Genomic DNA, 22981 nt, shown 5'->3' on the forward strand with positions numbered 1-22981 from the left:
TTCTACAACTTGATTGGAGTCCACCTGTGGTAAATTCAATTAATTGGACAAGATTTGGAAAGGCACACACCTGTCTATATAAGGTCCCACAGTTCACAGTGCATGTCAGGGAAAGAACCAAGCCATGAGGTCGAAGGAATTGTCCATAGAGCTCCGAGACAGGAGGCACAGATCTCACGAAGGTACCAAAAATGTCTACAGCATTGAAGGTCCCCAAGAACACAGTGGTCTCCATCATTCTTAAATGGAAGAAGTTTGGAAGCACCAAGACTCTTCCTAGAGCTGGCCGCCCGGCCAAACTGAGCAATCGGGGAGAAGGGTCTTGGTCAGGAGATAACCAAGAACCCAATGGTCACTCTGACAGAACTCCAGAGTTCCTCTGTGGAGATGGGAGAACCTTCCAGAAGGACAACCATCTCTGCAGCACTCCACCAATCAGGCCTTTATGGTAGAGTGGCCAGACAGAAGCCACTCCTCAGTAAAAGGCACATGACAGCCCGCTTGGAGTTTGCCAAAAGGCACCTAAAGACTCTCAGACCATGAGAAACAAGATTCTCTGGTCTGAGATTGAACTCTTTGGCCTGAATGTCAAGCGTCACGTCTGGAGGAAACATGGCACCATCCCTACGGTGAAGCATGGTGGTGGCATCATCATGCTGTGGTGATGTTTATCAGTAGCAGGGCCTGGGAGACTAGTCTGGAGAGGGAAAGATGAACGGAGCAAAGTACAGAGAGACCCTTGATGAAAACCCGCTCCAGAGCACTCAGGACCTCAGACTGGGGCGAAGGTTCACCTTCCAACAGGACAACAACCCTAAGCACACAGCCAAGACAACGCAGGAGTGGCTTCGGGACAAGTCTCTGAAAAGCCCTTGAGTGGGCCAGCCAGAGCCCGGACTTGAACCTGATCTAACATGTCTGGAGAGACCTGAAAATAGCTGTGCAGCAACACTCCCCATCCAACCTGACAGAGCTTGAGAGGATCTGCAGAGAAGAATGGACTCCCCAAATACAGGTGTGCCAAGCTTGTAGCATCATACCCAAGAAGACTAAAGGCTGTAATTTCTGCCAAAGCTGCTTCAACAAAGTACTGAGTAAAGGGTCTGAATACTTATGTAAATGTGATATTTATAAAAACCTGTTTTTGCTTAATCATTATGGGGTATTGTGTGTAGATTGATGAGGGGGGAAAAATAATTGAATCAATTTTAGAATAAGGCTGCAACGTAACAAAATGTGGAATAAGTAAAGGGGTCTGAATACATTCTGAATGCACTGTACATGACTAATCATACTCTATCGGTGTGGAAACATGAATGCTCTACTCTATGTACTCTATACTGCTTGTCCGTTCTGTTGACAGATGCTGCTGCCCTTTATGGTTTCTATGATATAAAGAAAAGGAAAACATTTAGAATGCATTTACTGTACGTGTGATTTGGAAGAGTCAGTGTATGACGTGAGAACTAATCTTTCAACCTTGGCATCAGCTTGGTTTGGGGGTTATCTAGGAGGGCCTGCAAGTTCTTAAAGTGGAACTGACAGCGTTTTAAATACTTTGCAGATAATAGGTTATATTTGACTCAAAATTCCATGACGTTGAGTAAGGCATTGTTGGCAGACTAGATGGATGCAGTTCAATGCATGATTAATATAGCAAATTATCCAATACATTTATTAGTAGTCCAACAAATATTGCTATCAGGTTGTAAATCACAGCTGGCCTGGTACATTGTTTGCTGCCTCCAGCCCTTCGGGATGCACCGTTTCAGTTTCAATGACTCAATATTTTGGACAAAAACAGAGGCTGGGAATATCAATACAATCAAACTAGCAAGGGCAATGATCACAAATCTGACATAACGTGGCTAATAGGCTAGCTTATCTATTCAAGCTATTTATTTAGCAAGCTAAAAACAGGGAGCCTAACGTTAGCTAGCTAGCTGCTGGGAGGGTGTCGTCATTGGACGAGTGGGTGAGTGAGTGACTTTTCCCCCCATATCATTTTATGGTGGCTACAACTAGAGATGCAGGTGTCATTTGGTTAGCTAGCAAGAAATGTGAATCACTTTGCTAGATAGATATGCTAAACTTCAACAACTGTTATCCACAGTTAGCATATTTCTTAGTTGTCAATCAAATGTATTTGGCATCGATCAAATGAGAGGGCGGGCAGGCACGTTCCCATTCAGTTGTCAAAACGTAGGTTGGGACAAGCATGCATTGGCAGGCAAGCTGCAGAAGGTCGAGCAGGCTACTTTTCCCCATCGTTTATCAGTGCAAATTTGACGGACAACTATAAGCAAAACAAGTTTGAGAGGGTTTATCTACTTTTCCCTTGTTAGATTTTAGCTCTTCTCGCTCTGGCTAACATTAGTTGTTGATCTTGTTGTTGTTGATGTGCATAGGCAACTGAGGGAGATCAACCTGTTGTTTGAGCAATAGGACTGTAAACTTCCCAAATGTAAGAGGACTCCCGTTGTACACTATATATACACAAAGGTATGTGGACACCCCTTCAAATTAGTGGATTCGGCTATTTCAGCCACACCCATTGCTGACAGGTGTATAACATTGAGCACACAGCCATGCAATCTCCATAGACAAACATTGGAAGTAGAATGGCCTTACTAAAGAGCTCTAACTTTCAATGTGGCACCGTCATAGGATGCCACCTTTCCAACAAGTCAGTTCATAACATTTCTGCCATGCTAGAGCTGCCCTGATCAACTGTAAGTGCTATTATTGTGAAGAGGAAACGTCTAGGAACAACAACGGCTCAGCCACTAAGTGGTAGGCCACACAAGCTCACAGAATGGGACTGCCGAGTGCTGAAGCACGTAGCCCGTAAAAATAGTCTGTCCTCGGTTGCAACACTCACTACCGAGTTCCAAACTGCTTCTGGAAGCAACGTCAGCACAATAACTGTTTGTTGGGAGATTCTTGAAATGGCTTTCCATGGCCGAGCAGCCGCACACAAGCCTAAGATCACCATGCGCAATGCCAAGCGCTGGCTGGAGTGGTGTAAAGCTCGCCGCCATTGGACTCTGTAGCAGTGGAAACGCATTCTCTGAAGTGATGAATCACGCTTCACCATCTAGCAGTCTGACTGACGAATCTGGGTTTGGCGGATGCCAGGAGAACGCTACCTGCCCCAATGCACAGTGCCATCTGTGAAGTTTGGTGGAGGAGGAATAATGGTCTGGGGCTGTTTTTCATGGTTCGGACTAGGCCCCTTACGTTTCAATCACACCGACAGCGTCATTCCGTTTTGGTACACCAGAAGTACATTCATTCCAGTGGATCGCTGCGTGTGCTTTGCAGCATTGTGTTGCAGAGGCATTTACAGCGCGTTCTGTGGATTTATCGAACGAATGCGTCAAACTGTATGCATAGACGGCTTGACAGAAAATGGTAGCAGAAGGTGAATGTTGTACTTTTGTTGCACACATCCAGATGATGCTGCGTATTATTTTGCGCAATGATGCTATCGGTGTGATCAAGGCATTAGTTCCAATGAAGGGAAATCTTAACGCTACAGCATACAATGACATTCTAGATGATTCTGTGCTTCCAACTTTGTGGCAACAGTTTGGGGAAGGCCCTTTCCTGTTTCAGCATGACAATGCACCCTGTGCACAAAGCGAGGTCCATATAGAAATGGTTTGTCGAGATCGGTGTGGAAGAACTTGACTGGCCTGCACAGAACCCTGACCTCAACCCCATCAAATACCTTTGGGAGGAATTGGAACGCCGACTGCGAGCCAGGCCTAATCGCCCAACATCAGAGCCCGACCTCACTAATGCTCGTGGCTGAATGGAAGCAAGTCCCTGCAGCAATGTTCCAACATCTAGTGGAAAGCCTTTCCAGAAGAGTGGAGGCTGTTATAGCAGCAAAGCGGGGACCAACTCCATATTAATGCCCATGATTTTGGAATGAGATGTTCGACGAGCAGGTGTCCACATAATCTTGGTCATGTAGCGTATTTACATATTTGCAGAAATTCATTCAGGGGTATTTTATATATGAATCAATTTTATAATATTTAATGTTACTAAAACGCTGTCAATTCCACTTTAAGCCCCTAACATGCAAGCACACACACACACCTCACAAATCCACACACATCATTGACCGTTTGGTCAAAAAGTGAGTCCCTTCCTACCACACACACCTTACAGAGTTACAGTGCATTCAGAAAGTATTCAGAACCCTTCCCTTCTCCCACAGTTTGTTATGTTACAGCCTTTACTCAGTACTTTGTTGAAGCACTTTTGGCAGTGATTACAGCCTTGAGTCTTCTTGGGTATGACGCTATAAGCTTGGCACACCTGTATTTGGGGAGTTTCTCCTATTCTTCTCTGCAGATCCTCTCAAGCTCTGTCAGGTTGGATGGGGAGCGTCGCTGCACAGCTCTTTTCAGGTCTCTCCAGGTCTCTCCAGAGATGTTCGAACGGGTTCAAGTCCAGGCTCTGGCTGGGCCATTCAAGGACATTCAGAGACTTGTCCCGAAGCCTCTCCTGCGTTGTCTTGGCTGTGTGCTTAGGGTCGTTGTCCTGTTGGAAGGTGAACCTTCGCCCCAGTATGAGGTCTTGAGCATTTTGGAGCAGGATTTCATCAAGGATCTCTGTACTTTGCTCTGTTCAGCTTTCCCTCGATCCTGACTAGTCTCCCAGTCCAAGCCGCTGAAAAACTTCCCCAAGGCATGATGCTGCCACCACCATGCTTCACCGTAGGGATGGTGCCAGGTTTCCTCCAGACGTGATGCTTGGCATTCAGGCCAAAGAGTTCAATCTTGGTTTCATCAAACCAGAGAATCTTGTCCTCCCTGACCAAGGCCCTTCTCCCCAGATTGCTCAGTTTGGCCGGGCAGCCAGCTCTAGGAAGAGTATTGGTGGTTCTAAACTTCTTCCATTTAAGAATGATGGAGGCCACTGTGTTCTTGGGGACCTTCAATGCTGCAGACATTTTTTTGTACCCTTCCCCAGATCTTTGCCTCCTGTCTCGGAGCTCTACGGACAATTCCTTCGACCTCATGGCCAATCAATTGAATTTACCACAGGTGGACTCCAATCAAGTTGTAGAAACATCTCTAGGATGATCAATGGAAACAGTATGCACCGGAGCTCAATTTCGAGTCTCATAGCAAAGGGTCTGAATACTTACGTACATTTTTATCTTTCATACATTTGCAAACATTTCTAAAAACCTGTTTTTGCTTTGTCATTATGGGATATTGTGTGTAGATTGATGAGGATTTTTTTTATTTAATCCATTTTAGAATAATGCTGTAATGTAACAAAATGAGGAAAAAGGGAAGAGGTCTGAATACTTTCCGAATGCACTGTATGTAGGTAGCAACAATGTAACATATACTCCTTGGCAAGGTCTTACCTGCGAGCAATATAGTAGAAGACAGGGTTGCCATTCTTGGAGGTTCCAGCCTGGTAGAAGATGTTGAGGGTCTTCAGGGCTTTAAACTCGTCTTTCTCATGGACCTGGTGCCTAGAAATCAGGGAAAAACGGACAATAGAATGCTTCTGAATCAACTCCACTCACCAACTGCTGGCATCCTTAGTGTCTTAGAACATTTTACACACTAACTCTACACTAGGAGAACAGTTAGCTGGTCATAAACTCTTCAAACTTGGAGCTGGTGAGGTTGAGGCTGGACCAGTGGGTGTCGGCCACAGGTTTGTGCTCGGGGGGCCCCAGATAGGCCAGGAGGGTGGCCATCTTGTCAAACGGCCGCCTGCCCACTGCCTTGTGGTCCCTATGGAATGGGAAGAGAGAGGGGAGAGAGAAACCACTGTCAGACTGAGGGCTATACTGGTAGTGCACATAATAGCATGATGACTGGTGACTCATTGTGTGTGTGTGTGTGTGTGTGTGTGTGTGTGTGTGTGTGTGTGTGTGTGTGTGTGTGTGAGAGAGACAGAGTTACTGACCTGTTGCTGGAGAGGTACTGTCCGATCCTCTCCTGGTTGTTCCACAGCAGCCTATGGAGGGCCAGAACGTTGCCATCACTGATGAAGGACAGGCTGTGGTTGACTGAGTCACTGGGAGGAGAGTCAGACGCTATGTCCAAGAAGAACCTACAGGGCAATATGGAGGGATCACAGAGTGAATGGTTAACTACAGAACTGGAAATCTAAACTCAGCAAAAAATGAAACGTCCTCTCACTGTCAACTGCAATATAAAGATTCAAAAACTGAGACATAAACTGAACAAGTTCCACAGACATGTGACTATTGAAGAAATTGAATAATGTGTCCCTGAACAAAGGGGGGGGGGTCAAAATCAAAAGTAACAGTCAGTATTTGGTGTGGCCACCAGCTGCATTACGTACTGCAGTGCATCTACTCCTCATGGACTGCACCAGATTTGCCAGTTCTTGCTGTGAGATGTTACCCCACACTTCCACCAAGGCACCTGCAAGTTCCCAGACATTTCTGTGGGGAATGGCCCTAGCCCTCACCCTCTGATCCAACAAGTCCCAGATGTGCTCAATGGGATTGAGATCCGGGCTCTTCGCTGTCCATTGCAGAACACTGATATTCCTGTCTTGCAGGAAATCACGCACAGAACAAGCAGTATGGCTGGTGTCATTGTCATGCTGGAGGGTCATGTCAGGATGAGCCTGCTGGAAGGGTACCACATGAGGGAGGAGGATGTCTTCCCTGTAACGCACAGTGTTGAGATTGCCTGCAATGACAACAAGCTCAGTACGATGATGCTATGACACACCGCCCCAGACCATAACGGACCCTCCACCTCCAAATCGATCCCGCTCCAGAGTTCAGGCCTCGGTATAACGCTCATTCCTTCGACGATAAACGCAAATCCGACCATCACCCCTGGTGAGACAAAACCGTGACTCGTCAGTGAAGAGCACTTTTTGCCAGTCCTGTCTGGTCCAGCGACGGTGGGTTTGTGCCCATAGGCGAAGTTGTTGCCGGTGATGTCTGGTGAGGACCTGCCTTTCAACAGGCCTACAAGCCCTCAGTCCAGCCTCTCTCAGCCTATTGCGGACAGTCTGAGCACTGATGGAGGGATTGTGCGTTCCTGGTGTAACTCGGGCAGTTGTTTTACCATCCTGTACCTGTCCCGCAGGTGTGATGTTCGGAAGTACCGAACCTGTGCAGGTGTTGTTACACGTGGTCTGCCACTGCGAGGACGATCAGCTGTCCGTCCTGTCTCCCTGTAGCGCTGTCTTAGGCGTCTCACAGTACGGACATTGCAATTTATTGCCCTGGCCACATCTGCAGTCCTCATGCCTCCTTGCAGCATGCCTAAGGCACGTTCACGCAGATGAGCAGGGAACATGGGCATCTTTCTTTTGGTGTTTTTCAGAGTCAGTAGAAAGGCCTCTTTAGTGTCCTAAGTTTTCATAACTGTGACATTAATTGCCTACCGTCTGTAAGCTGTTAGTGTCTTAACGACCGTTCCACAGGTGCATGTTCATTAATTGTTTATGGTTCATTGAACAAGCATGGGAAACAGTGTTTAAACCCTTTACAATGAAGATCTGTGAAGTTATTTGGATTTTTACGAATTATCTTAGAAAGACAGGGTCCTGAAAAAGGGACGTTTCTTTTTTTGCTGAGTTTATTACAAATACCTCTTACATATTAGAAAATGAGTCCAGGTCTGTAATTCTCATCTTCATAACAGAAAGTCAGGACTCCGATAATTTCCTGCTTTTCAGGATACTGAGAGAGCAGTTTGTGATTTTATCCACTTTCAAAGTGGGGAATTCTTTGTCAGAAGCTTTGCTGGTATTAAAATTCTTCTGACTTGCCGCCTAGGTCGGAAAATATACAGTTTAAGACGTTGTCACAAATCTGGGATCAGCGCTGTTGCTAAATACCAGCAAATGACAGTAGTGGCTGGTCCCATTGTTGCAAAGAGTTATATTAGAATCCCGTTGTCAAAACCTTTGTCATCTTCAACCTAGCTTACCGCCTGTCTGCATCAAAATTGCTTTTCACAAAGTCGTTAAAAGGCCTCATGTGCTCCTCTTTGGTAAACAACACGTGGTTGGCAATGCTCTGGAGGATCTGAGGACAGAGAGAAAAACACAAAACAGAGAGCAACTTAACAAAAATAAAAGGTCATAAATACAATAAATTTTTTACAATAATTGTATCAAACTCTTTCGGTCAAAGCCACTACTGTCATTTTCACGCGAGGTGCTTATTTTAGGAAGATGGAAGCTCCCAACCCATACCTTGGACATGAGCTTCAGTCCTCTCTCTATCCTGGGTGGGGGCTTCTCATCCAGGATGCCTGCCTCGTAGGGCGACACGATGGCAGGGTTGATGAAGCGCAGGAACATGGCACTGCCCACCGCCCCTATACTGTTCTGGGGGAAACGCTGGCTCACCACCTAGAGGAAGAGGAGGGCGGAGAAGGGGAATGGAAAACAAGGGGGAGGGAGGAGAGCAGGAGGGGTGGGAACAGAGTGGAGAGAAAACACAAAAGAAGAAAAGGAAATTAGAGTTAGATGCTTGCACGACATGACAGAGGAGATCTCACACCACCCTTCTCAAAGCCAGCCAGAGCACGAGCAAGTAAGAAAAAAAGCAAAAGAGAGAGAAAGAAAGAAAAAGAGTTTGAGAGTAAGAGTAAGACATAGGGAGGGAGACAGAGGAAGATAGAAAGACCTAAGTACGGAAGTCCAGAGAGGACATATTAATAAATAAATAAAAATCTTCGTTATGTCGAGATCACAACTTATTTATCTCATGATCACTACATAACAAAAGTTGTTGTTAAAAAGAAGTGGACGTATTGTTGATAGATGGCTGAGGTGGCAGGCCCCTGAACGATATCTGACAGGCAGCACTGTCTATGTCAAATCAAATCAAATTTTATTGGTCACATGCGCCGAATACAACAGGAGCAGACATTGCAGTGAAATGCTTACTTACAGCCCTTAACCAACAGTGCATTTATTTTAAACAAAAAAAGTAAGAATAAAACAACAACAAAAAAAGTGTTGAGAAAAAAAAGAGCAGAAGTAAAATAAAGTGACAGTAGGGAGGCTATATATACAGTAAAATAAAGTGACAGTAGGGAGGCAATATATACAGGGGGGTACCGTTGCAGAGTCAATGTGCCAATGTGCGGGGGCACCGGCTAGTTGAGGTAGTTGAGGTAATATGTACATGTGGGTAGAGTTAAAGTGACTATGCATAAATACTTAACAGAGTAGCAGCAGCGTAAAAAGGATGGGGTGGGGGGGGCAGTGCAAATAGTCTGGGTAGCCATGATTAGCTGTTCAGGAGTCTTATGGCTTGGGGGTAGAAGCTGTTGAGAAGTCTTTTGGACCTAGACTTGGCACTCCGGTACCGCTTGCCGTGCGGTAGCGAACAGTCTATGACTAGGGTGGCTGGAGTCTTTGACAATTTTGAGGGCCTTCCTCTGACACCGCCTGGTATAGAGGTCCTGGATGGCAGGGAGCTTTGCCCCAGTGATGTACTGGGCCGTACGCACTACCCTCTGTAGTGCCTTGCGGTCAGAGGCCAAGCAGTTGCCATACCAGGCGGTGATGCAACCAGTCAGGATGCTCTCGATGGTGCAGCTGTAGAATTTTTTGAGGATCTGAGGACCCATGCCAAATCTTTTTAGTCTCCTGAGGGGGAATAGGCTTTGTCGTGCCCTCTTCACGACTGTCTTGGTGTGTTTGGACCATGATAGTTCGTTGGTGATGTGGACACCAAGGAACTTGAAGCTCTCAACCTGTTCCACTACAGCCCCGTCGATGAGAATGGGGGCGTGCTCAGTCCTCTTTTTTTTCCTGTAGTCCACAATCATCTCCTTTGTCTTGGTCACGTTGAGGGAGAGGTTGTTGTCCTGGCACCACACGGCCAGATCTCTGACCTCCTCCCTATAAGCTGTCTCATCGTTGTCGGTGATCAGGCCTACCACTGTTGTGTCGTCGGCAAACTTAATGATGGTGTTGGAGTCGTGCCTGGCCATGCAGTCATGGGTGAACAGAGAGTACAGGAGGGGACTGAGCACGCACCCCTGAGGGGCCCCGTGTTGAGGATCAGTGTGGCAGATGTGTTGTTACCTACCCTTACCACCTGGGGGCGGCCCGTCAGGAAGTCCAGGATCCAGTTGCAGAGGGAGGTGTTTAGTCCCAGGATCCTTAGCTTAGTGATGAGCTTAGAGGGCACTATGGTGTTGAATGCTGAGCTGTAGTCAATGAATAGCATTCTCACGTAGGTGTTCCTCTTGTCCAGGTGGGAAAGGGCAGTGTGGAGTGCGATAGAGATTGCATCATCTGTGGATCTGTTGGGGCGGTATGCAAATTGGAGTGGGTCTAGGGTTTCTGGGATTATGCTGTTGATGTGAGCCATGACCAGTCTTTCAAAGCACTTCATGGCTACAGACGTCAGTGCTACGGGTCGGTAGTCATTTAGGCAGGTTATCTTAGAGTTCTTGGGCACGGGGACTATGGTGGTCTGCTTGAAACATGTTGGTATTACAGACTCAGTCAGGGACATGTTGAAAATGTCAGTGAAGACACTTGCCAGTTGGTCAGCACATGCTCGGAGTACACGCCCTGGTAATCCGTCTGGCCCTGCGGCCTTGTGAATGTTGACCTGCTTAAAAGTCTTACTCACATCGGCTACGGAGAGCGTGATCACATAGTCGTCCGGAACAGCTGGTGCTCTCATGCATGCTTCAGTGTTGCTTGCCTCGAAGCGAGCATAGAAGTGGTTTAGCTCGTCTGGTAGGCTTGTGTCACTGGGCAGCTCGCGGCTGTGCTTCCCTTTGTAGTCTGTAATAGTTTTCAAGCCCTGCCACATCCGACGCAGCGTCAGAGCCAGTGTAGTATGATTCAATCTTAGACCTGTATTGACTCTTTGCCTGTTTGATGGTTCGTCGGAGGTCATAGCGGGATTTCTTATAAGCGTCCGGGTTAGAGTCCCGTTCCTTGAAAGCGGCAGCTCTACCCTTTAGCTCAGTGCGGATGTTTCCTGTAATCCATGGCTTCTGGTTGGGGTATGTACGTACGGTCACTGTGGGGACGACATCATCGATGCACTTATTGATGAAGCCAGTGACTGATGTGGTGTACTCCTCAATGCTGTCTGAAGAATCCCGGAACATGTTCCAGTCTGTGCTAGCAAAACAGTCCTGTAGCTTAGCATCTGCGTCATCTGACCACTTTTTTATTAACCGAATCACTGGTGCTTCCTGCTTCAGTTTTTGCTTATAAGCAGGAATCAGGAGGATAGAGTTATGGTCAGATTTGCCAAATGGAGGGCGAGGGAGAGCTTTGTATGCGTCTCTGTGTGTGGAGTAAAGGTGGTCTAGAGTTTTTTTCCCTCTGGTTGCACATTTAACATGCTGGTAGAAATTAGGTAGAACGGATTTAAGTTTCCCTGCATTAAAGTCCCCGGCCACTAGGAGCGCTGCATCTGGATGAGCGTTTTCCTGTTGATTAATGGCCTTGTACACCTCATTCAGTGCAATCTTAATGCCAGCATTGGTTTGTGGTGGTAAATAGACAGCTATGAAAAATATAGATGAAAACTCTCTTGGTAAATAGTGTGGTCTACAGCTTATCATAAGATACTCTACCTCAGGCGAGCAAAACCTCGAGACTTCCTTAGTATTTGATTTTGTGCACCAGCTGTTGTTTACAAATATACAGAGACCGCCACCCCTTGTCTTACCAGAGGCTGCCGTTCTGTCCTGCCGATGTAGCGTATAGCCTGCTAGCTGAATGTTGTCATTGTTGTCGTTCAGCCACGATTCCGTGAAACATAAGATATTACAGTTTTTAATGTCCCGTTGGTAGGATAACCGTAATCTTAAATCGTCAATTTTATTCTCAAAAGATTGAACGTTGGCTAATAGGATTGATGGGAGAGGCAGTTTACTCGCTCGCCGTCGGATCCTTACAAGGCACCCGGCTCTGCGTCCACGGTATCTCCGTCTCTTCCTCACGCGAATGACGGGGATCTGGGCCTTGTCGGGTGTCTGTAGGATATCCTGCGCGACCGCCTCGTTGAAGAAAAAGTCTTCGTCCAATGCGAGGTGAGTAATCGCTGTCCTGATATCCAGAAGCTCTCTTTGGTTATAAGAGACGATGGCAGAAACATTATGTACAAAATAAATTACAAATAACGCGGAAAAACACACATAATAGTACAATTGGTTAGAAGGCTGTAAAACGGCAGCCATCTTCTCCGGCGCCATTCACACTACCAGGCTGTGTGCCACCCCCAAGACCACAGTCAATCGCATGCAAGCAACAACGCAGCTAACTTGGCTAGTCTTGTGAGTAAGCTAGCTAGCTAACTAGTTAGCTAGGTAGTCTTGTTAGCTAGATAGCTAGCTAGCTTGTAGTCTATGCTGGTTGTTAGCTTGCATGTGGGTTGTTAGGCATGTGGGATGACGTTTTGAGCAGGTGTCACAGACCATCCGGCTACTGCAGCTCTTGGATTGATGGCCAGGACTTAAACATCCGAAGCACAGTCTTTCATTCTGAATGAACTTGACTCGTTCGGCAACTGTCCTTTCAATGAATTTGAAGCACTTGTGTAAACTGTGTCCTAATTTCTTACATAACACACATGTGACTATGTTTCTCTCACTGATGTTAGTTGTGAAGATCTTGGCACCTACAGTTTGGTTCTTGATCTTTGCTTTATCAGGTTCACTTTGTCGTAATGCGTTGTAGGATGTTATAGGGTTGCACGCAATACTAGCTTCCATCGACAGGAATGTCACAAAATAGTTAAAGCTTGGGAACCTTCTGTGTTCCAGTTGGTATTGTGTGGCCCTTCGGTTCCATCTGCTACTTAACCAGTCGGGTAGTTTGGCAGCTAGTTTTTGATTCTCAATATCATCATTAAGAACCTTTAGACTCTCATTGTGAGCAATAGCGAATTCACAACTACGTAGAAAGTCTACAAATTTTCTTAAGTCTGCACTCTCCTTAGGAGCTAGTTTTGGCCAAGCATGTATTTTGTCTCGGAAGGCCTTGGCAATCACAAACGGCTCACCATAACGTTCCTTGAGCAGGTCCCATGCTGCATGATATGAATCTTCTGAATCGATCAGAAAATAACCTTCTATTGCTTCTTTAGCTGCTCCTCCCACATATTTCTGAAGGAAGAAGATTTTCTCTGCAGCTGGAATATTTTTTCTCTCAATCAGTGTCTGAAAGGAAGACTTCCAATGGTTAAACTTGAGTGGATCCCCACTAAAAATTGTAGGCTCTGGAATGGGAAGCCTATTTGCTGATATAGCCTCAGCCAGGACTTTCACAAGCTCTCTTGTGTCGTTTTGAAGCACACTTCTTGGAGCCACATCCCTTAGTGGTTGTGGGTGCTGATACACAGGATTCACCTGATCAATTGGTTGCTCAAATGTAGGCAGCTCAGACTTATGTAGAGTAAGCCTTTGGTCTGGATACAACTCATTTTCGTCATAGACTTGAAGCCTTGCTCTGGCCGCGTTCAGTCTTTTTATCTCCTCTAAACGTCCAAGCTCTCTTTTTAAGTCTTCTACAGATCTTTTCCTTGCAGCATTCTCTTCTTGCTGTTTCTTTAAGAGCAAAGCTTCTTGTCTCTCCTTTTCTATCTTACGTTCAGTCTCTTCTCTTTCGCCTTGAAGACGACGAGTTACTGCAGCTACTTCTTGCTCTGCAACTATCTTCTTGTCCTCAACTTCAAGTCTTTGGAGTTTCTCTTGGTGGCACTCTTGCTCAGCCATAATCTTCAACACAGCCTTTGTGGCTGCATACTCAGCAGCGGCTTCTTGTCGTTTAACTGAGGATACATTAGAGCGAATGGAAGTGGCCTTAGAAGACTTAAAGTCTGGAGATGACACACTGGAAATCGTAGATGCGAATACGGAGCTTGCATCCGGCCAAATCAGTTCCTCCTTTGTTCCTTGAATTTGAGATTGCGCGTTGTGTACAACAATCTTGGTGACTGATATACATTTATCCAGCTTGCGGCGCATCTCGTGAGCTGGGCTGTCAATCCTGCGATATTCTTCATAAACATTATTCAGTTCAGATAACTCTCTTTGAATAGTGCTGCTGTGTTCGTGTAGGATGTTACTTGGATCTTGTTTTGTAACTGATTTCTTAGCCACCTTAGTTAAAACTTTCCAGCGTTCATAAATGCTGTCAAAGCGAATTAGTAGTTCTTTTGTTTTTTCTTTCTGAAATTCTTTTCCCTTTTCCGTTAATGTACGGGCTCTTCCACTTCGTCGAGGCTCTTCAGACTGTACTGCTTCTTGTACAACGCTAGACTCATCTGTCTGCTCTGTCTCTTCTACTGGCTCTACGAGTGATCCTTTACACTGACTCTCTTTACTTCTATGTGACATATTAACTTATTTGAAAGTAACCTGTACACAAGACAGTTGTCTTAAATAAACAGTAGAGTTTACAACAAACATTTTACAAAAAGAAATACTCAAGAGAATAGGATATGCCAAGTTAAGTTATTGTCTTTGAAATTAACCCTTCAGAATAAAGGCAGGCATTATAAAGATGTTGAAATGTTGCAGAATCACTCAAAATAACAGCTTTCTTAAATGCACAAACATAAATCCTCTTCTTAAGTAAATCAATGACTTATATTCAATGAAATAAAGAATTATCAATATCGCTAAATCACTTACATTAATGTCTCTTAATATCTTGTTACACACTGTTATGTTACTTGGCTACACACAGCCCTTTGAAGTCCTTTATATTTTCCAATCCTTGTGTCACCTTTTCAGAACACAAACTTAAGTGTCTGACTTACGGACGTCTTCATGAAAAAAAAACGGATGAACTTGTGTGAGTCCTTTAACACTGAACAGTGGCTTATCTGTGAGTCCGTCTTGACGAGCCGTCTTGCAGAGCAGGTCAGGAAACGATCACGCAGACTCGAGTTCGACTATCACTCCCTCCAGTAAATACACGACGCCGCTGTTCTGGTTACTGATGGATTTATTATTCTACTAAATTCTCCACCGTCATCAATCCACCATCGAACTGTTTAAATACATTTCAACACATGCACAAAAAAAACAAGTTGGCGTTCACGTTACAGAAACCTTGCACGTAAATATGCGCGACAAATAATTAACATAATGAACATACCTCGCTGGCTGCACACAACTGAGAGGGAAATGGGTCCACTTAGAAACAAGAATACTTGTAAATAAACACGTCGTTAATTTAACTTATCTTTCAGAGTACTAAACTTTACCGCGATGTCTGGAACTTGTCACCACTAAAAGCGTCCCAACACAACATAGAATGTACAGATAGTTCCTATCACATAAATACAAGCAAAATCAATATTCAAAATACAAGTTGTACAAATAATAATGATATTATGTAAAACCTATTAATAATGACATGAATAACATTAATAATGACATGAATAACATTTATGGCAGTTAAACTGTTCTTCTACTAATCTCACTGCAACTCCCCTCTAAGTCTCCGACCACTACTTTGTATCCTTTTCTCTCTCGCTCTCCTCCAACACTACTCACTCTGCCCCTACTCAGATGGTAATGTGCCGTCGCAAACTTCGCTCTCTCTCTCCTCTTCCATCCTATCATCTCTTCCCTCTGCTAAATCCTTCTCCCTCCGATCTCCTGATTCTTCCTCCTCAACCCCCCTCTCCTCCCTTTCTGACTCTCTATGTCCCCTATCCTCCCGGCCGGCTCGGTCCTCCCCTCCTGCTCCGTGGCTTGACGACTCATTGCGAGCTCACAGAAGAGGGATCTGGGCAGCCGAGTGGAAATTGAGGAAAACTAGACTCCCTGCAGACCTGTCATCTTTTCACTCCCTCCTCTCTACATTCTCTTCCTCTGTTTCCGCTGCTAAAGCCACTTTCTACCACTCTAAATGTCAAGCCTCTGCCTCTAACCCTAGGAAGCTCTTTGCCACCTTCTCCTCCCTGCTGAATCCTCCTCCTCCTCCCCCTCCCTCCTCCCTCTCTGTGGATGATTTCGTCAACCATTTTGAAAAGAAGGTTGATGACATCCGATCCTTATTTATTAAGTCAAATGACACCACTGGTCCTGCTCACACTGCCCTACCCTATGCTTTGACTTCTTTCTCCCCTCTCTCTCCAGATGAAATCTTGCGACTTGTGATGGCCGGCCGCCCAACAACCTGCCCGCTTGACCCTATCCCCTCCTCTCTTCTCCAGACCATTTCCGGCGACCTTCTCCCTTACCTCATCTCGCTCATCAACTCATCCTTGACCGCTGGCCATGTCCCTTCCGTCTTCAAGAGAGCGAGAGTTGGACCCCTCCTCAAAAAACCTACACTCGTTCCCTCCGATGTCAACTACTACAGACCAGTATCCCTTCTTTCTTTTCTCTCCAAAACTCTTGAGCGTGCCGTCTCTAGCCAACTCTCCTGCTATCTCTCTCAGAATGACCTTCTTGATCCAAACCAGTCAGGTTTCAAGACTGGACATTCAACTGAGACTGCTCTTCTCTGTGTCATGGAGGCTCGCCGCACTGCTAAAGCTAACTCTCTCTCCTCTGCTCTTATCCTTCTAGACCTATCCGCTGCCTTTGATACTGTGAACCATCAGATCCTCCTCTCCACCCTCTCTGAGTTGGGCATCTCCGGCGCTGCTCACTCTTGGATTGCGTCCTACCTGATAGGTCGCTCCTACCAGGTGGCGTGGCGAGAATCTGTCTCCGCACCACGTGCTCTCACCACTGGTGTCCCCCAGGGCTCAGTTCTAGGCCCTCTCCTATTCTCTCTATACACCAAGTCACTTGGCTCTGTCATATCCTCACATGGTCTCTCCTATCATTGCTACGCAGACAACACACAATTCATTTTCTCCTTTCCCCCTTCTGATAACCAGGTGGCGAACCGCATCTCTGCATGTCTGGCAGACATATCAGTGTGGATGTCGGATCGCCACCTCAAGCTGAACCTCGGCAAGACGGAGCTGCTCTTCCTCCCGGGGAAGGACTGCCTGCTCCATGATCTCGCCATCACGGTTGACATCTCCATTGTGTCCTCCTCCCAGAGTGCGAAGAACCTTGGCGTGACCCTGGACAACACCCTGTCGTTCTCCGCTAACATCAAAGCGGTGACCCGATCCTGCAGGTTCATGCTCTACAACATTCACAGAGTACGACCCTACCTTACACAGAAAGCGGCACAGGTCCTAATCCAGGCACTTGTCATCTCCCGTCTGGATTACTGCAACTCGCTGTTGGCTGGGCTCCCTGCCTGTGCCATTAAACCCCTACAACTTATCCAGAACGCTTCAGCCCGTCTGGTGTTCAACCTTCCCAAGTTCTCTCATGTCACCCCGCTCCTCCGCACACTCCACTGGCTTCCAGTTGAGGCTCGCATCTACTACAAGACCTTGGTGCTTGCCTACGGAGCTGTGAGGGGAACGGCACCTCCTTATCTTCAGGCTCTGATCAGACCTACACCCAAACGAGGGCACTACGTTCATCCACCTCTGGCCTGCTAGCTCCCCTGCCTCTACGGAAGCACAGTTCCCGCTCAGCCCAGTCAAAGCTATTTGCTGCTCTGGCACCCCAATGGTGGAACAAGCTCCCCCACGACGCCAGGACAGCGGAGTCACTGACCACCTTCCGGAGACACTTGAAACCCTACCTCTTTAAGGAATACCTGGAATAGTATAAAGTAATCCTTCTCCCCCCCAAAAAATAAAATAAAAATAAAGAACAAAAAAAAGGGGTTGTCCCACTGGCTATCATAAATTGAATGCACCATAAGAGCGTCTGCTAAATGATGTAAATGTAAATGTAAAATTATCTTCCACACTTTCTACTACCTAGTGCATACTCATGCATATGTCTCTACTGGGATCAAATAACTGTTAAAGAAACATAAAACATCCTTTGTGTTTCTGATAGAAAACAGTACAAATATGCTGCCACCACATTTTATAGATTCATATCCCAAATGTAGCTTACATATTGTCTAGCAAGACTTCCAAACTGTTTCACTTGTAGTCAGTGGCGGCTCCTGAAAAAATTCTCAGGAGGGGCAATTTTTCTGATGATTTAGGTGACCTACACACATTTTAAAAAAGATATGTCCAGCAACAACATGAAGACAGGGGCAGCATATAAGTCAATACCAGAAGCATTTATTGACTGATCTGGGGAGATGGATTCCAGTTTCTGTGACAGATTATAAATCATCTCTGATGCCTTTGTTATATTAGCTTTTGGTTGAATGTACTGTCGTAGTAAATATATAATGTTATAGCTTGGTCTGACTAAAATCTTGTGCATGACCCATTTTGTGTTGGGCCTTTGTATTCAATACAATGAACAAGAGTCCTATCTTGTCAGCCTTGTCAGCAGGTGGCTAAGGATAACACCCACGCCATAGGTCTCTCAGTTCTTCCAACTCACGAGTTCTTGCCCTGAGGACACACACACACACACACACACACACACACACACACACACACACACACACACACATCATCACTGATAAACACACACACACACACACATCATCACTGATAACAAACACACACACACACACACACACACACACACACACACACACACACACACACTGATAACAAACACACACACACACACACAAATCCTCTTCTCTTAGGCTGAAAACATCTGAAACAGACAGAGAACCCGACTCAGAGCCAATGCAACAGTGACACTAGCCTGGAGGTGACCTCGCCCAACTCATCAGGACCAATGGAGAGATCAGAACTACTAGAATCAACCTACTTTATTTTATTGTATAAAATGTCAGCACACAATGTTTAGGGGCTCTTCTGATAAACTCCCTACGAGTTTGACGAACGGGTCCGTGCACGCGATTCCAGATATCTTTACCTCTGAATAAACTGCCTTATATTATACAATTATCCACCTTGTCCAAAAGTCTCTACTTGGTCTCCGTTCTCCAGTAAACTTGTTTTATCAACAATAGTAAGGTTCAATGACACAGAAAGCAGTTCAATGTCGGGTACAGAGTCGCTCTCTTACCAGGATCGCGGTCCGCTCTGACCAGGGTGAAGCCGGCCGGCTCCACCTCTCTGTCCGGGACTCTGTCATCCAGCCAAGTCTCCCAGCTGTATTGGGATTCCGCTGCCAGCAGCGTTTTCATTATTTAGTCCGTTCGTAGCGGGTATGTACACGATCAACAAGATCAGTCCAAAACCGAAGATCAGTCCAAAGCAGAATGTTTGCAGAATGTTTGTAAACTAAGTCTACAAATTAAAAACATAAAATAACGCCACACTGCAGGTCACAACAGAGACGCTGCTAGCCGCCATTGTCTTAGTTACGTTCAACGTTACGTCACGTATGACGAAAGCGCGTAAGTGCAAGCCCACAGACACCCATAGAGAATGTATTGAAAGCTTTGAAATGTGAAACAAATAGATTTTACATGACAGGCTATGAGAGACTTCTGGGCGATTTTCAACCTGACTGAAATCGCCCAAAAAACGGGCGGGGCCATTTGAAGCACGACTTTACCCTGATTTGACATTTAGTGGCTGGCAGATCAGACGTGAACACTGATAACTGCTGTTGCCGTGATATAATTGATTAGAAAAAAAATCCCTTCCTTTTCCCGTTTGGCAGTGCGTCGCCCATATCGCCCTATTGAACAAGCCGTCCCTGCTTGTAGTTTGAGTGCTCAGAAAGGAATGCATGCATAGTGTAGTGGTAAATATATTATGTTAAAGCTTGGTCTGACTAAAATCTTGTGCATAACCCATCTTGTGTTGGGGCCTTGGGACTTAATACAATGCACAAAGACTTGTATCCTGTCGGCCTTATCAGCAGGTGGCCATGAGTAACACCCAGGCCATAAGTCTCTCAAGTCCTCCCAAACTCACGAGATATCTCCTGAGGACACACACACACACACACATACACACACATACACACACACATACACACACACTTACACACATACACACACTCACACACATACACACACATACACACACATACACACACATCATCATTGTTAAGCACACACACACAAAAAACCCCTTCTCTTAGGCCGGAGACAGAGAACCTGACTCAGAGCCAATGAAATGGAGATGACCTCGACCAACTCATCAGGACCAATGGGGAGATCGGAACTACTAGAATCAACCTACTTTATTTTATTGTATAAAATGTCAGCACACAATGGTTAGGGGCGCGCTCTCAGATATCTCCCTACGAGGTTGACGAAACGCGTCCGTGCACGAGAATTCAGATATCTTTACCTCTGAATAAACTGCCTTATATCATACAATCATCCACCTTGTCCGAAAGTCTCTACTTGGTCTCCGTTCTCCAGTAAACTTGTTTTATCAACAAAACTTGGTAGCAGAGGATGGTTTTCTAAACTCTGAATTCGGTCCATAAAAGTTGATAGAGACAGGAGACAAGTAAGAGACGGATCTGAAAGGACGGGTGACCTGTCCGCAGGAGCAGCCGGGAATCCAGCTCGCCTCAGGAAACTGATCTAGACGGCCGTCAATACAAAGGTAAGCAGAACCTGTTAAAACAAAATCTGCATATTGTATTGTAGGATAAACCCAAATTTCGATCAGTAGTACTGGGCGTGAGTATGGATTACTGTGACATTTATAACATATCTATTATGACTCAAAGGCACATATGTAAAGATATCTGAATTTTTTAGTCTTTTTCCTGTTGAAATGTGACTGTCTAGAGTTCAGTCTAGTTACAGGGGTTCACAAGAGACGGACCGACTTTTATTTCCTGTTGAATTGTGGCTTTCTAGTGAGAAGCCTATTACAGTTTTGGCCCACAAGCGATGGACCATTTTATTTGATCCACAAGAGAAGGATCTGGTGACTTGATAAAAAGATTCAGATAGTCGGGTTGCGTTAATTCCGTGAGAATCCAAGATTCAGATAGTCGGGTTGAGTTAATTCCGTGAGAATCCAAGTCCAGAAAAGGTTCTCCCGACTAGACGCCAGTTGAATGGTTTAAACTACTGGAAGTCTCCTATGAGGAGAATCAAAAAAGAATAAAAAAAATACAAGTTCAAATAGTCGGGCATTTTGGTTGACGTGGCACCCAACTATTTGTACTGTGAGGAACTCAAACTGAATTCGTGTGTTGATGTTGATATGTAATGAAAATGTAATTGTTGAAATGATAACCTGAATGTTGTGTAAGATTGGTCGTGTGTTGATGCTGATATGTAATGAAAATGTAATTGTTGAAATGATAACCTAAATGTTGTGTAAGATTGGCCGTTTCATGAGACTAACTAGTTGATAACTTTTAAGAGGACCACGGAGTCCTATTTTGCTTGTTGTGTAGCCGCTGAGCTAAAAGCTCACTTGAACGTTTTTTTCCCTCTTGTGGAAGTTGGTATCTCCTTAATTCCTAAAATTAAATTGGTAATTATTTTAGGAGCGCTCGAGTTTGCTAATATATTCTTCCAAAAGGGCGATTCTGATACCTTTTGGGAAAATATATAATAACTCGAATAACTGAAAAACAATAATAACTTTTGCAAAATAATTCCCAAAATTAAATTGATAATTATTTTAGGAGCGCTTGAGTTTGCTAATATATTCTTCCAAAAGGGCGATTCTGATACCTTTTGGGAAAATATATAATAACTCGAATAACTGAAAAACAATAATAACTTTTGCAAAATAATTCCCAGAATTAAATTGGTAATTATTTTAGGAGCGCTCGAGTTTGCTAATATATTCTTCCAAAAGGGCGATTCTGATACCTTTTGGGAAAATATATAATAACTCGAATAACTGAAAAACAATAATAACTTTTGCTAAATAATTCCCAAAATTAAATTGGTAATTATTTTAGGAGCGCTCGAGTTTGTTAATATATTCTTCCAAAAGGGCGATTCTGATACCTTTTGGGAAAATATATAATAATTCGAATAATTGAAAAACAATAATAACTTTTGCTAAATAATTCCTAAAATTAAATTGATAATTATTTTGGGAGCGCTCGAGTTTGTTAAATGTATTGTTCCAAAAGGGCGGTTCTGATACCTTTTGGGAAAATATATAATAATTCGAATAATTGAAAAACAATAATACCTTTTGCAAAATAATTCCTAATAATAAAGTATTGAACATTTTTTGTGTACGAGGGTGGGACATCAGAGATAAATCTCAGTCAGCGCCAAGAATACATTGCTGGATTCGGCCAGTGACGGGCTAAGAGCACCAAGATAGTCTAAAAAAAAAAAACTGTATAAGATTTGACCCACAACTAGATTCCTAAAGGGACCCAGTTTGAACTGAGACCTTTTGCATAAATCCTATTAGGGGAGGTCCTACCCTATAGGTTGCGAGGAGGTAGAAGTTTAACTGTGGCAGAGTTCTAGACATTAGGTGGGGGAGAATCACCGAAAATTGACCAGAGGTATTAAATTCCCGGGGATGCCAGTTATCTCTGTGATTTCACACTTAAAACGTTCCATATAAATGGTTGTGTGAAAGGTACAATTAAGCTGAGATTAAGTCTTTCCTAGTGATTGAGTTGTCTAAAGAAAATCCTTTGATAGGGATCCAGTTGCTTCTGTGACTTCACATAAGTATAAGGTTGTGTGAAGGGTGGCAGTTGAACTGAGACTATGTTTTAGGACGCTCTGGTAACCTAAATTTTTTAAGGTATTGTATTCTAATTGGCAGTTTTGTTTTGCTGTGTTTATATTTTAACGTGTCTGTGTTTTTATGTATTATAACGTGTAATGGATGATGGGAAGTTATAGTGAGACTTATGAGACCGAACACCAATCTGTGGAATTGAGTGAATTTGACCTAGGGTTTCAGGAACCGGGGACTGGGGAGACTGATATTGAAGTTGTGCATGATTCTAGAACAAGCGTGAGATAACTAAAGCGTGGTGTGTGCTGTGTGTAGAGATTACTGCATTGGTATATGTGACTGGAATTCTGATTCTTATGATAATAATTGCATTACAAATTATAT

At 44.7% G+C, this 22981-nt stretch overlaps 2 protein-coding genes across 2 annotated transcripts in view; both read right to left on the reverse strand.

Annotated features, from left to right (window-relative positions):
• The window catches only part of LOC121561972 (neurofibromin-like), a 39043-nt gene that overhangs the window by 7329 nt on the left and 8733 nt on the right, over positions 1-22981 (reverse strand). Inside the window, exons 2-5 of the mRNA XM_041874385.2 lie at positions 8233-8391; positions 7965-8062; positions 5950-6096; positions 5396-5774 (exon numbers count right to left, since the gene is read on the reverse strand). Coding sequence (XP_041730319.1) covers positions 5624-5774; positions 5950-6096; positions 7965-8062; positions 8233-8340 — 504 coding nt within the window. The 5' untranslated portion in view covers positions 8341-8391 and the 3' untranslated portion in view covers positions 5396-5623. The remainder of the gene's footprint in view (positions 1-5395; positions 5775-5949; positions 6097-7964; positions 8063-8232; positions 8392-22981) is intronic.
• LOC123484001 lies at positions 12238-15417 on the reverse strand. Its single transcript, XM_045214014.1, has 2 exons — positions 15133-15417; positions 12238-15024 (listed from the first exon to the last, which is right to left on the reverse strand). The coding sequence occupies exon 2, from the start codon at positions 14364-14366 to the stop codon at positions 12357-12359; it is 2010 nt and encodes a 669-aa protein (XP_045069949.1). The 5' UTR covers positions 14367-15024; positions 15133-15417; the 3' UTR covers positions 12238-12356.

The sequence above is a fragment of the Coregonus clupeaformis genome, chromosome 5 (genome assembly GCF_020615455.1).
Source record: "Coregonus clupeaformis isolate EN_2021a chromosome 5, ASM2061545v1, whole genome shotgun sequence".
Taxonomy (NCBI): Eukaryota; Metazoa; Chordata; class Actinopteri; order Salmoniformes; family Salmonidae; genus Coregonus; species Coregonus clupeaformis.

Excerpts from the sequence above, each read along its gene's own strand:
- LOC123484001 (XM_045214014.1), bottom strand. The coding sequence starts at position 14,366 with ATGTCACATAGAAGTAAAGAGAGTCAGTGTAAAGGATCACTCGTAGAG.